Source organism: Sebastes umbrosus, chromosome 20 (genome assembly GCF_015220745.1).
Source record: "Sebastes umbrosus isolate fSebUmb1 chromosome 20, fSebUmb1.pri, whole genome shotgun sequence".
Lineage (NCBI taxonomy): Eukaryota > Metazoa > Chordata > Actinopteri > Perciformes > Sebastidae > Sebastes > Sebastes umbrosus.
Window position 1 is genome coordinate 14,062,230 of NC_051288.1, and position 13,018 is coordinate 14,075,247.

General features: G+C 40.4%; 1 protein-coding gene across 1 annotated transcript; it reads left to right on the forward strand.

Moving 5' to 3' along the window:
* slc4a1b (solute carrier family 4 member 1b (Diego blood group)) lies at positions 1 to 12,194 on the forward strand. Its single transcript, XM_037754094.1, has 18 exons — positions 1 to 41; positions 1,367 to 1,415; positions 3,350 to 3,532; positions 3,830 to 3,965; positions 5,371 to 5,443; positions 6,290 to 6,332; positions 6,872 to 7,056; positions 7,444 to 7,654; positions 7,748 to 7,951; positions 8,035 to 8,183; positions 8,356 to 8,550; positions 8,665 to 8,913; positions 9,050 to 9,139; positions 10,091 to 10,257; positions 10,352 to 10,593; positions 10,705 to 10,874; positions 11,526 to 11,699; positions 11,791 to 12,194. The coding sequence occupies exons 3-18, from the start codon at positions 3,376 to 3,378 to the stop codon at positions 11,869 to 11,871; spliced, it is 2,526 nt and encodes an 841-aa protein (XP_037610022.1). The 5' UTR covers positions 1 to 41; positions 1,367 to 1,415; positions 3,350 to 3,375; the 3' UTR covers positions 11,872 to 12,194.
* The last annotated feature ends 824 nt before the right edge of the window (positions 12,195 to 13,018 follow it).

Here is a 13,018-nt window from a genome sequence, read left to right on the forward strand (position 1 = left end):
TCTTGGGTCAGTCACTTGTCACTGCTGAGTGCCTGCAGGAGGTAAGTGTCACCTTTTCCTGTTGGAGTTATGAATGGTATTTGTGCAACGATACAAGTAAAGCTTTGAAACATAAAAAATATGGGAGTTTCTTGCACATTTACTGTTATTGTCTTATCATCAATGCTGCAGTGGGATGATTTTCAAAGATTAGTGCAAGGTTTTCTGTTTAGTCGTACTCAAAATATGTACGAACAAATCTTTGCAAACACTTTTCAAGAAAGTATGCGTTGAATCTTCCAGATTTAAAGTGCAAAAACTGAGGTGGAAATTTAACATTCATTACTAAATGCCTACAGCGATACTACTGAGGCTCTCAGTGATCCATTCAAACATCTTCAAGACTACACAGCAGGTCCAGTGTCATTTACTGGAGTACATAAGTGTTTGGCTCAAATTTAATCCTTCAATTTAGAGTTAAAAGAAGGCCTGACTTGTGTTTGAATGATCAGTTAATAAAAACTCTCAAATTATTTAATGTGGAGGAAAAAAAAGTCTGAATTTGCATAAAAAAATTGCTTGTGCAGTTATATTTTCTTGAGAAATTAAAATAAATGATTATCGTTACACATGCTTATTAACGATAACCCAAAAAATTGTACGAATACGTTGCTTTTTGAAACATCTATAAATATGTATTTTTCTTTAAGTGTCTATGTGTGTGTTAGATGCATATTTGTCTGCAAAACCGAACCAATAAAGTTACAAATGTATTATCACCTCGATGCCATTTGAGGCACACACACATATATTATTGCTGACACTGTACCAGTGTGTGCACACTGCACTTAAACCTACTCATGTATTTATTCACTGTACATATAAAAACTTGCAAATTTGTACTTGATGATTCAATTATGCACACACACGCGCACACGTACACTCACACACGCACACACACATGCATGCACTGTAGACAGCGTCTAGTCAGTCGGTCTAATCTGAACCTTCCACCCCTTTGCTCAGCTATGTTTTGGAAATAAATCATTCTGTTGTCACTCACAACTTCAGCGCTCCGGTCCAATCTGAGATCAAATGGACACTCTGCAGATATCTTACATAAGACTGAAGTCAACCTGAATCCATATTTCTTTATTATTGCAAATTTAAACATTCATTCACTCAGTTCATTCTTGTACCACTTTGAACATGCAAAATTAAAGTGAAATACACCCAGACACACATTTTATTCAAACTTTAAAACGTGTGTGAAAGTGAATTCAAAGATCATATTCTCAGTTGATATTATGGACTATGTTATTGGAAAAAATGTCATAGTGATGAAAAACAGAGTGGTTTTTAAGTGGGTCCATTGTGTCTGTTCCAGCTGCCTGGTACGTCAACGCCAACACCTTACACACTGTGCAGAGTGTAAGGTAAGGGACACACACACACACACACACACTGTATCTCCACTCCGGCACACGACACGTATTGACAGTCCAAACATGTCCAGTCTGAGCCGTCATTCACGTCCACACCGGAAACTAGCAGTGGCCCAGAGCCTGGAGCCGGCCAGTTGTTGAGGCGGGACGACCAACATGTTTATCTTATAGACACACGCAAGTGTCACCACCTTTCTACATTAGCCTGATCCATATCCACACCGATGCTGCCAGGAGGATTATTGTAATAACAGTCACTCAGTCTGACACTCAACACCCAAAATATCATCAGTGTTTCTGTTCTGTGGTGAAGCGTGAATGTGGTTTTATCTGATCCTGCTCTGAGGAGAGAGTATCTCTCTGAGGCATGCTGCTCTCTGCATCCACAACTATAACCTTCAGCTGAAGGCAACAAGCTCAGAAATATTCAGGAAGGTTTGTTCAAAGTCATTCTGGGAAATGTAGGAAATCACAAAGTGATTCTCTGGCTTTCTTTCTCCAGTATTGTGCTCATTTCAAGTAACTCTTGATGAAATTTTAAACAATAGTAACATCACATACACAGTAACAGGCAAGCTGTCATCTAAAACTCACCTTTACTGTTGTATTTTTTTTTAATTCATTCCATTTTTAAAATAGTTTTTATTCTGTTTATTTTATCAATATTATTCTTCTGCCTTGGTGCCTCATTGTTCTGGCAAATTTTACCAATTCTCTCTGTTTTGCTTTGTTGTTTTTTACTGTAAAACACTTTCTAACTGTGTTTAAAGGTGCTCTATATGATTTTCAGAGCATTAATATAACAGCAAACTATTAGCTATGTAAAGATACAGAAGAGTAATGTCTACCTGAGCAGAGAATGGAGTCGCTCTCCCTCTGTGTGTTGTAATCCGAGCTTCTCCTTGCTTTGTTGACATAGCCAGGCCGGCAGCACATGCCTTTTAGTCCATGTGGGCGTGCCCCACTGGTTAGCTCACGTCCGCCACTCTGCACTGCTCTCATACAGCGGTTACAGCTGATAACGCCGTCCCAACTGAAGGCGTTGTCATGGAAGCGTAGCGCCCACCCTCTGGTTCCCCCTTAGGTTAACTCTGTTAGCTCTGTCAGCAGTGTTGCAGTTGTTTTCACTGTTAGCACCGTTAGCTTCGAGCCACCAGCTCAGCTGTCGCCATGCTGAGAGCCATGTGGAGGCAATAGAAATGCTCCCAATCTCGCATTTGGCACCTTTAAAAATGTATTATTATCATTATTATTACAAATAGCATATTACACATTATCTTATTCATAATGCATCATCTGCATTACATTGTCACCTTATTTATAGATGAAGGATATGTTCGCTAATATACCCACATACTGTATGTACATTGAAACATTTGGAAATTGTTAAAGTTCAATTGAAGCGAATATGAGGCTTCAAAAGTCAGAGTGAAGTCAGATCAAGAGAAATTACAGACTTTTTAGTGCCAAATTCCCTCTTTGTGTTTCCCAGGTTAGTTGTTCTTTGTTGAGCTCCAATGGAAGAACATTAAGAGTAGAAGAATTTGGTACAACTTTGGTAAGACAATTACTGCAACCCAAAAACTCTTTCAATGTACATATGGGCATGTATGCGGGTTGCTATGAACCATCCTTTAACCTAAAAATAACTGACATTTACTTGATATAAAAGCCATTTTCAGGTTAGATAGAGACAACATATTCCCTCCCAGTGAAACACACTGACAGGTAGGAAGTGGCCAGTGAACCCACAGTCGTTCACCACATGCTTAAAGCTGTAATTGTGGGAGGCGCTGCGAGTTTAATTCAACCACCTGCCCGTCCGAGATTTTCCCTCTCTGTCTCAAAGACACAAGCATGTTTTGTGTCCTACATTCATGTCCTCATCAGCCAGCGTTTACCTTTGTCTCTCTCTGTGCCTTCAGAGGTACGTGGAGCTGAAGGAGCGCTAATGAAGGACCAGGATCAGCAGACCTGCTGGCAGGAGACGGGCCGATGGGGGGGCTACGAGGAGAGCTTCGACCCGCAGGCCGGGACGTGGGCGTCGTCCAGCATCTCCTACCTCACCTTCAAGAGCCTCATCCAGCTCCGACGCACCATGAACACAGGTCAGAGGGATTGCAATCAAAACATGAGGAGGTTTTTTTTTTTATATAAATCAAGCTATGTCTATGTATTATTTTCAGTGATGGAAAGTAAAGTACATTTACTCAAGTACTGTACTTAAGTAAGCTTTTGAGGTACTCTGATAGTAGGTTTCACCATGGAAGAGCCAAAATGAAACCCTTAAAATGGCACCGGTATTCTCAGCACTTCTTTCTAGCTCTCATTTTGTCTGAACCTCAAACCACAACCTCCTCTCTATGATCACCCCTGAATATTTTCCAACATGTTCCTTTGTCAAGGTGTGACAATTTTCGACTGTGAAGAGCGGACAATGTTCAGCATCGCGGAGAAGATGGTCAACGAGATGGTTAACAAGAAGGAGATCAGACCCGGGGACCGGGACGGCGTGCTGAAAGCTCTGCTTCAGAACCGCAGGTATATCCTTTCACGACATCACCCAGCAGTGACTCAAACATAAATGACCTGCATTTATGATGCTCTTATCCAAAGCTGCGAGTATCTGGCTCAGAGAAAGTCGAACACAACACGCAGCTATTGTGGAGATCAAACCTGTGATTATGAAACACTGTCTCTGACCACCAAACCACTGCTCAAGTCTTTATTAAAGGTGACCAATGTGGACTGTAGTTACCTCACACTTATAAAGGGTATATACCAGAGGTGGGACCAAGTCATTGTTTTGCTAGTCACAAGTAAGTCTCAAGTCTTTACACTCAAGTCCCAAGTCCTAAACTTTGAGTTTTGAGGCCTAAACAAGTCATAATGCGCTCTTCACCAAATGTAATGCCATTTTAACAACAGAGTAACTGACGCCAACTGGTGCTCAGTAAGGAAATGTTAGTTCTTCATGGTTTTCTCCTGCAACTTGATTGGATGCTGTCGGATTGATTCAAACAAAGTGGATCTGGGGAATTAAGTGTAATCAAATGCAATTCCCAATAAAATTCACCAAAAATAAAGGGTACTAAAAACACCACTTTTCAGGGATTCAGCAAGAAACTACAAAAGATAGAAATTCAGTTTTTTCAGTCCAGTTCAGTTTTTTCCTCACGAGTAAATCCTCTTCCCAAACAAACCAATACAGGATCTTTCAAAAAGTAAATAAATCCAACATCTCTGACGTTTCCGAGTAACATTCGGTACTGGGCAGTTGATTGTCTTTGCGCACAAACTTTTTAAATAACATACTTTTTAATCTTTGGGCTTGGGGGGAAGTTATCAAGTGTTTTTAAGTCAAAATGCTCAAGTCCAAGATAAATCACGAGTCATTGTTTTCAAAGTTGAGTCTAAAGTCGTCAAATTTGTGACTCAAGTCCACACCTCTGGTTTCTACTGTCACTGTTGTTTGTTCAATAAGCAAATAAATCTAAACGAAAAGTCTCTGTTATTTATATCAAAGCCCACAGAGGATTTTAGTTACCCATGTCCATTTTAATAAGATTTTAAGTTTATTACTTTCTCAAGTAAAATCAGCCTTTAAAGGATTAGTTTGACATTCTGAGAAATACGCGAATGTGCTTTCTTGCTGAGAGTTAGATTAGAAGATTGATCTCATGTCTGTACAGTAAATATGAAGCTACAGCCCGCAGCTGCTAAGCTTAGCTTAGGATAAAGACTGTAAACGGGGGAAACATCTAGCGTGGCTCTGTCTAAAGATAACGAAATCTTCCTAATCACCTATTTTGTTGAATGTTTACTCACTCCTTTCTCCTGTACATGGCGACTATCAGAGAATGATTACATTTTCTGTCATTGCAGCCCCTCAGTCTTCAGTTTGACACTAAAACAGCCAATGACACATGTTGTTTACTCCCTACAGCCAATCAGATGACCCGGAGAGACAGGCCCTGACTGATGGGGTGGACCTGCAGAAGTTCTCAGTCAAGGACAGGGTGAGTTCCTCCACTGATGAGATCACCCACATCATGAATGTGGTGATAACAAGATCTGATAACATGACAGTGGTGAGAGGATGGCAGTGAACTTAAAGGTGAAAGTGACCTCTGGACCATTTAGAGAAAGTCCTTCAGAGGAGTAAAGCTTTCAGAGGATTCTGTCTCTTTTTAGATGTACATTCAGATTTTTTGTTCTTATACACATCTCCTCCATTTTTTGGATTAATTCTTCTTTTAAATTTCTGCACATATTGTTTTATTTATGTGCTCAATGGAACGTATTCAGTTTTAAGGGCCGGGACACAAGACTTGACATGTTTAAGTAAGTATTTTCACACAGATGTGATGCTCAGATTGTAATTTCTTCCTAGGGAAAAAAGTGCAAAAATACAATCACGGATTTGATTTTGAGCTATTTTGCTTCTATAACATGTCTTCTTTCAGACTAGTTGAAAGAAAGCATCCAAAATACACATTTAGGTGTTTATTTCACTACACATTGTCTCTTTGCGTCTGTAGATTTTGTCCTTATTCTCTAAAACTTAGCATTAGGCAATGCCTCATTTGTATATTTAAACATAAAATTTCAGAAAATATAAAAAAAAAGGAATTATCTTAATTTAAACGTATCAACTGGGGAAGTTTCATGGTGATATCTATTAGTTATTTTTTTACTCTATTCACTTAGGATGTCTCTCCTTAAATAGATAATCTAAACTCACTGCTGTCTTTCAAGCAGCACATATTATCAAGGTAAGCTACTCAGGAAAGATACAGTATAGTGATAATGATTAGGATGGGAAGGATGTTTGCTCACTGTCTGCTCATTCTGTGTTTCTTTAGAGGGATGACTCTGACCGCGTTGAGGCCTCCATGGTGCTAGTAGGTAAGCCAGTGTTTGCGTTGTTTTTATTTAGGATCTGGAGTACAGTATGTGTGAGTTTGTTGCTGCCGAAGCATTTGTATTAGGGGCTGTCAAGCGACTGAAATATTTAATTGCGATTAATCACAAGCAAATAGTCGCAAATTAATCGCACATATTTTATCTGTTCAAAATGAACCTTAAAGAGAGATTTGTCAAGTATTTTATACTCTTATCAACATGGGAGTGGGCAAATATGCTGCTTTATGCACATTTAAATATATATTTATTATTATTATATTATTATTTATTATTAAAATGTAGCGTAAGTATTATTTTGCCTCCTTAGCGACGAGCTAGTATGACGTGGATGGTACCAATGGATTCTTTAGGTTTTCTGGTTTCATATGATACCAGTATCTTCACTCTAGCTTTAGATATGAGCGTTAATGCATTAAAGAATTTAGTGGCATTAAAACAAATTTGTGTTAACGCGTTATTATCGCGTTAACTTTGACAGCCCTGGTTTATATGAATATAATACTTCTCTCTCTTTGAACCAGGATCCTTGGACTTTCTGGAGAGGCCTACGGTCGTGTTTGTGCGTCTGAAGGAAGCGACTGTGCTCGACTCGGCCTTGGAGGCCCCGGTGCCTGCACGCTTTGTCTTTGCTCTGGTTGGCCCCAGCAAGACTGACATGGACTACCGCGAGACCGGCCGTGCCATGGCAGCACTAATGGCCGACAAGGTGAGTTAGCTGGCACAAAAACCTGTTAACAGAACACAAAGTAGTTAAAAGACAAAGTAAAGTCCTGATTTTAGTCATCATAATTTAAGTCACAAATGAGTCCAAGCTCAGGATTCAAACACCACAACACTATGATAAACATACACTTATCTTATAATTTTGATTCTTCAGATGCTGCCTGAAGAATATTTCTGACTATACACGATTTGTTGTTGCAAAACACTCCAAACAATAAAAAATTGTGCAGACGAAAGAAATGTTTAGAACGTAGAATTGTACTGCCACTCTGCACCAAAGTTCTTATGAAATGAGTATGTACGCCTTGTCAAATGCTCCTTGACCCTGCAATGTGCGTTCCTAATACCCCCTCCACTATCCCCACCCCAGGTGTTCAATCAGGCAGCGTTTCAGGCAAAGAGCGCCCGCGAGCTGACGGACGCCGTGGCCGACTTCATGGACTGCAGCATCGTCATCCCGCCCACGGAGATCCATAGCGAGGCGATGCTCAGCTCCATCATCAGCTTTCAGAAGAAACTGCTGAAGGACAGGGTCCAGTCCTCGGATACCGCCGTCCGCCTGGACTCCAAACCTCGCAGGGGTGAGTGCCGTCAATACACACCCAGAACTACACTATCAGTCATACCACACATACTGTACACATAAACAAATTCTTTCCACCCTGCCCCCCCAGTATCCATCTCTACTGGTCCCCCACCCGAAGACCCCCTGTCCCGTACCGGTCGCCCATTCGGCGGGATGATCCGAGACGTAAAGCGGCGTTACCAGTACTACAAGAGTGACATCACAGATGCTCTTAACGCCCAGGTCCTTGCTGCCGTCATCTTCATCTACTTCGCCGCCCTGTCTCCCGCAGTCACCTTCGGAGGACTGCTGGGTACGTGTGCTTATTTGTTTTATTTGAATGAGACGTGGTATTGCTGTTGCGTGCTATAATAATACTCATCTTTGCTGCTCCAGCTGATAAGGTGGAGGACATGATGGGCGTTTCAGAGCTCCTCATCTCCACTAGCATTCAGGGGATTATCTTCTGCTTCATCGCCGCTCAGCCCGTCCTGGTCATTGGTTTCTCTGGTCCTCTGTTAGTGTTCGAGGAAGCCTTCTTTGCCGTAAGTTAAAACACCGAATCACGTAGAGTCTCTTCTGATCCATATGATCCCACTGAAGTTCATTTTTGTGACAGATTTGTGATACATACCACATTTTTTTTAATACCACAGCCCATTATTTCTTTAATTCATTTGCTTGGAGTTCAACTCATCCTCAGTTTCCTTCATCCAGTTCTGCAAGTCCCAGGAGATTGAGTATATTGTGGGCAGAGTGTGGGTTGGAGTGTGGCTGGTCATCATTGTGGTGGTCATTGTGGCCTTCGAGGGCAGCTTCCTGGTGCGTTTCATCTCCCGCTTCACCCAGGAGATCTTCTCCATCCTCATCTCCCTCATCTTCATCTACGAAACCTTTGCCAAGCTAGCGAGGGTAAACCATCGTCATCCATTTCACACATTTATTTTTCCATTTAAATTCCGTGACTATAATGCTGTCTCTCGTGGTCAGATTATAATCTTTCTTCATCTCCCGACCTCTCTTTAGACCTTTAAGACTCACCCGCTGGTTCTGAATTACGATCATCTGAATGGAACTCTAGAAAACCCCTGGCACCCGAAGGTGGAGGAGACGATCATCTATGACAACGCCACCGGCAACACGACCATTATCATCAACACCATCAAGCCTTCTTATCCCAACACAGCCCTGCTCTCCATGTGCCTCATGTTTGGCTGCTTCTTCATTGCTTTCTTCCTGCGCCAGTTCAAGAACGGCACTTTTCTTCCTGGAAAGGTGAGTTGGATCCAACGGCCGTCACCAGAGTGTTTCAATAAATACTGCTTTCCAATTATAAGTGAACAAGTTATTTATGTTATCAACTGTTTAATGAAATGTCTCTTTAATCGTTGATCTGATCTGTGCTTACCAGGTCAGACGTCTGCTTGGTGACTTTGGTGTGCCTATTGCCATTTTCCTCATGATTGTCGTGGACTACAGCGTAAATGATACCTACACCCAGGTCGGCCTCCAAATCCAGTTCACGTGCTGAACAGTGAATACATGCATGATTCAGCTGAAATGTTAAAGGATAGGTTCACAGTTTTTTAAGTCTGTCTTAAAACAGTCTGACTCATCCAGTGCTGGAATGTAACTAAGTACATTTACTTGAGTACTGCATTTAAGTACAAATTTAAGGTACTTGTACTTTATTTGAGTATTTTCTTTTCAAGCTACTTTATATTTCTACTCCACTACATCTCAGAGGGAAATATTATATATTATATATACTTTAAAAGTGACGATTTTTAAAAGTGTGAACAACTTCTAAAATAGTACTTAAAAAGTACCCAACATTTTATACAAGTAGAGCTGAAATGATTAGTCAATTGACAAAAAAAATAATAATTGGCATCTACTTTCATAATCATTCCAGTGGGTTTTTTTGTGTGTTTTCCCCTATAGCAGAATGAAAATGGGTGTAGCCAGACCTTTCTTTAGCGCTGACACAGCACTGTGGAGATAGGTCTAGCTATAACATAAAACAATAGTCAGGTGCCCATATAAACAGGTTTTGCTTACTGTAATAATTCCTCCTGTTCCATCCTGGTTTTTAATCATCCTGGTTCAAGTCATGGGGGACAAAATCCATAGTCCTCTTTCTGTGCAAAAATACATTCAAAAGTTTATCTGAAGCTAATATGTTGTCCAAATTTATCAAATCAAGTGAATATCTTCCAAGTTAAAGTCTTTTTAGTGCAAATTTCATCTTTTTGTTACTATCCCTCCTCTGCAGCTCAACAGAGAAACACAGAGAGACGCTATAAACACTGTGACATTGGAAGATATTCACTTGATTTCAGTATCAACAATGTTTCAATGCACACATGGGCACTATTGTTTTAAGACAGAGAAACATTGTGAATCAATCCTTTAACACAGTTCTTTAAAACTAGTGGCTTTTTCTTTACAGAAACTCGTGGTTCCCAAAGGTCTGATGGTGTCCAACCCATCCAAAAGAGGCTGGCTCATCAACCCCTTCGGAGAGCACAAGGTTTTCCCCGTGTGGGTGATGATTGCATGCTGCGTACCGGCCCTGCTCGTCTTCATTCTGATCTTTCTGGAGTCTCAGATCACGACGTGAGTCGTTACATCTCAACAACATTATCACTCACTGAATTATCAACCTCGTAAAGTCAAATTTGATTCATGTGTTGCATGTATCTGTTAACAGTCTGATTGTGAGTAAGCCAGAGAGGAAGATGGTCAAAGGCTCCGGATTCCACTTTGACTTGCTGGTTTTAGTCGGCATGGGAGGACTCGGTGCGATATTTGGCGTGCCGTGGCTCAGCGCCGCCACGGTGCGATCCGTCACCCACGCCAACGCCCTCACCGTCATGAGTAAAGGACCGAAACCTGTGATTGAGAAGGTGATGGAGCAGAGGATCAGTGGCATTCTGGTGGCGTTGCTGGTTGGTAGGTGCTGTCTAATCATCAATGTATCTTTTATACGACAGGCAGGTCTACAAATCTACTGGTCTGCCATTAAAGCACAGTATACTAATCTGAATGTCTTTTTGTGTCAAGGCCTGTCAATTCTGATGGAGCCGATCCTAAAGCTGATTCCCATGTCGGCCTTGTTTGGGATCTTTCTCTACATGGGAGTTACATCACTCAATGGCATCCAGCTGTGGGATCGTATACTGCTTCTGCTCGTCCCTAAGAAATACCACCCTGATGAACCCTACGCCACCAGAGTAAGAGTCCCGCCGTGATTACATGACAACCATGGACTGTTGCTGCTTAAGTGAAAATGCACCATATAGACCAGTATTTGTGTAGAAAGTGTTAAAGGGGACCCATTATGCTTTTGTGCTAGAAGTCACGCCTTTTCTTCCTTAACATAGTGATGCCACCAAGTAACACATTTGCATAGTACCTGCTTAGTGACTAGTTTGGCACGCCCTCAAAAAAAGTTAGAGCGGTGCCAGAGCGGAGTCCAAAGAGTTTGGTTCAGTTGACCATTCACGACAGAGTGGGCCAGCTGACCAATCAGAGCAGACTGGGCTTTTCGGGAGGAGTGGGGCAGAAGCTTAAACAGAGCGTTTCAGACAGAGGATGAAAAGAGGTGCTGCAGCACAGCCGGTATGTCACAAATAAAGCGTTCTTTAAACATTGAAGCATGTAAACATGTTCTAATAGAAACCTCAAATACAAGTATGCACCTGAAAATAAGCATAATAGGTCCTCTTTAAAAGTAATGTGTTTGAGAATAACAGCACTCGTTTGAACTTATATGTCACATGTGTTGGCCACTATGAGAGCCTCTAAATCACATCTAAAGACAAAAAGTATCCGTGTGTGCATTCATGTCTATCTGACCGATATTTTTGACATGTTGTCTACAGGTGAGCACCGGACGAATGCACGTGTTCACGGTCATCCAGGTAGTGTGCCTTGCAGTTTTGTGGATTGTCAAGTCCAGTCCAGCGTCCCTTGCACTTCCCTTCATCCTCATCCTCACCATCCCTCTACGCATATTTATGACCGGCCGTTTCTTCACTGAACTGGAAATGAAATGTGTAAGTGGATACATCCTCCTGTCATTTGAATAAATTAATGCAGATGTAAGCAGTATTAAGCATTAATTTTTCGGTGTTTGTTTTGTCTTAGTTGGATGCTGACGACGCCAAAGTGACATTCGATGAGGAGCCGGGGCAGGATGTATACTGTGAAACCCAGATGCCGCTGTAGATGTCTTCCATGACAGCTATCATCTTTTATTTTAACAAAAATATATTTATTTTATATGTGGCTCGTATGAATGTTTCATCTACTTATGAGCACAAACATGTTTTGAGTGTTTTTTCCATGAAAAATGCAGATATAGATTCTATCTTTATAGTGTCAATATGGATGAACATTAATATATTGTAAAAATTGTATGGATCAAACATTCCTGAAGAGTTTTCAACAGTCACTCAGGTGAATTATTTGCATTATGTTGTTTTGTTTCTAATATCTTTTGCTTACACACTACTGAAGGTGGACATATTCATATAACATTGGCGTGTTTTTACAAAAAAGAAAGATAAACATTTAGAAAAAGCACTCATGCATGACATAAAAAAATCAATCATGCCAGCACTACAAAAATGGACAGATTGAATGCTGAGTGGAAAATATTGTAGTATTAAAAGCCCAAATTGTATATTTTTCCAAGCGACTGCACATTGAATGTAATGTTGTAACATGTGCCACTTAAGTTATTATTGTACTCACTCGCTTGATGCAAGTGAAATACAAACTCTGAATGAAGTAATACGTGATTCATTAGGCAACGATGCAAGCAAAGTGTAGATATTTTAGAAAAAATTATCAAACTGGCAACACCAATGTAACGCAATACAGAGAGAGAGAGAGAACATGGAACATTCTTTTATGTTGTTAAGTTTATTTTGTGTGTTATGTTGCTGTCTTGTCATCTCTCAATAAATAATAATAATAAAAACTACCTCCCAAAGGACCATCAACCTAATTTCATTGGGTGTGATTGGCTTTAAGGAAAGCAGGGACCAATGAAATGTTCTGCCGATCCTATTTATTACTTTTTTAGGGCTGCAAAAAAGTCGTAACATTACGAGAATAAAGGCATAACTTTATGAGAAAAAAAGTCGTAATATTACAAGAATAAAGACATAACTTTACGAGAAAAAAAGTTGTAATATTACGAAAATAAAGTCATAACTTAACAAGAAAAAAAGTCGGAATATTACGAGAATAAAGTCCTAACTTTACAAGAAAAAAAGAAATAACACGTAAAACTTCTACTTTATAATATCATGACTTTAATCTCATAATACTACGACTGTTTTTCTTGTAAACCTTTGTCTTTATTATG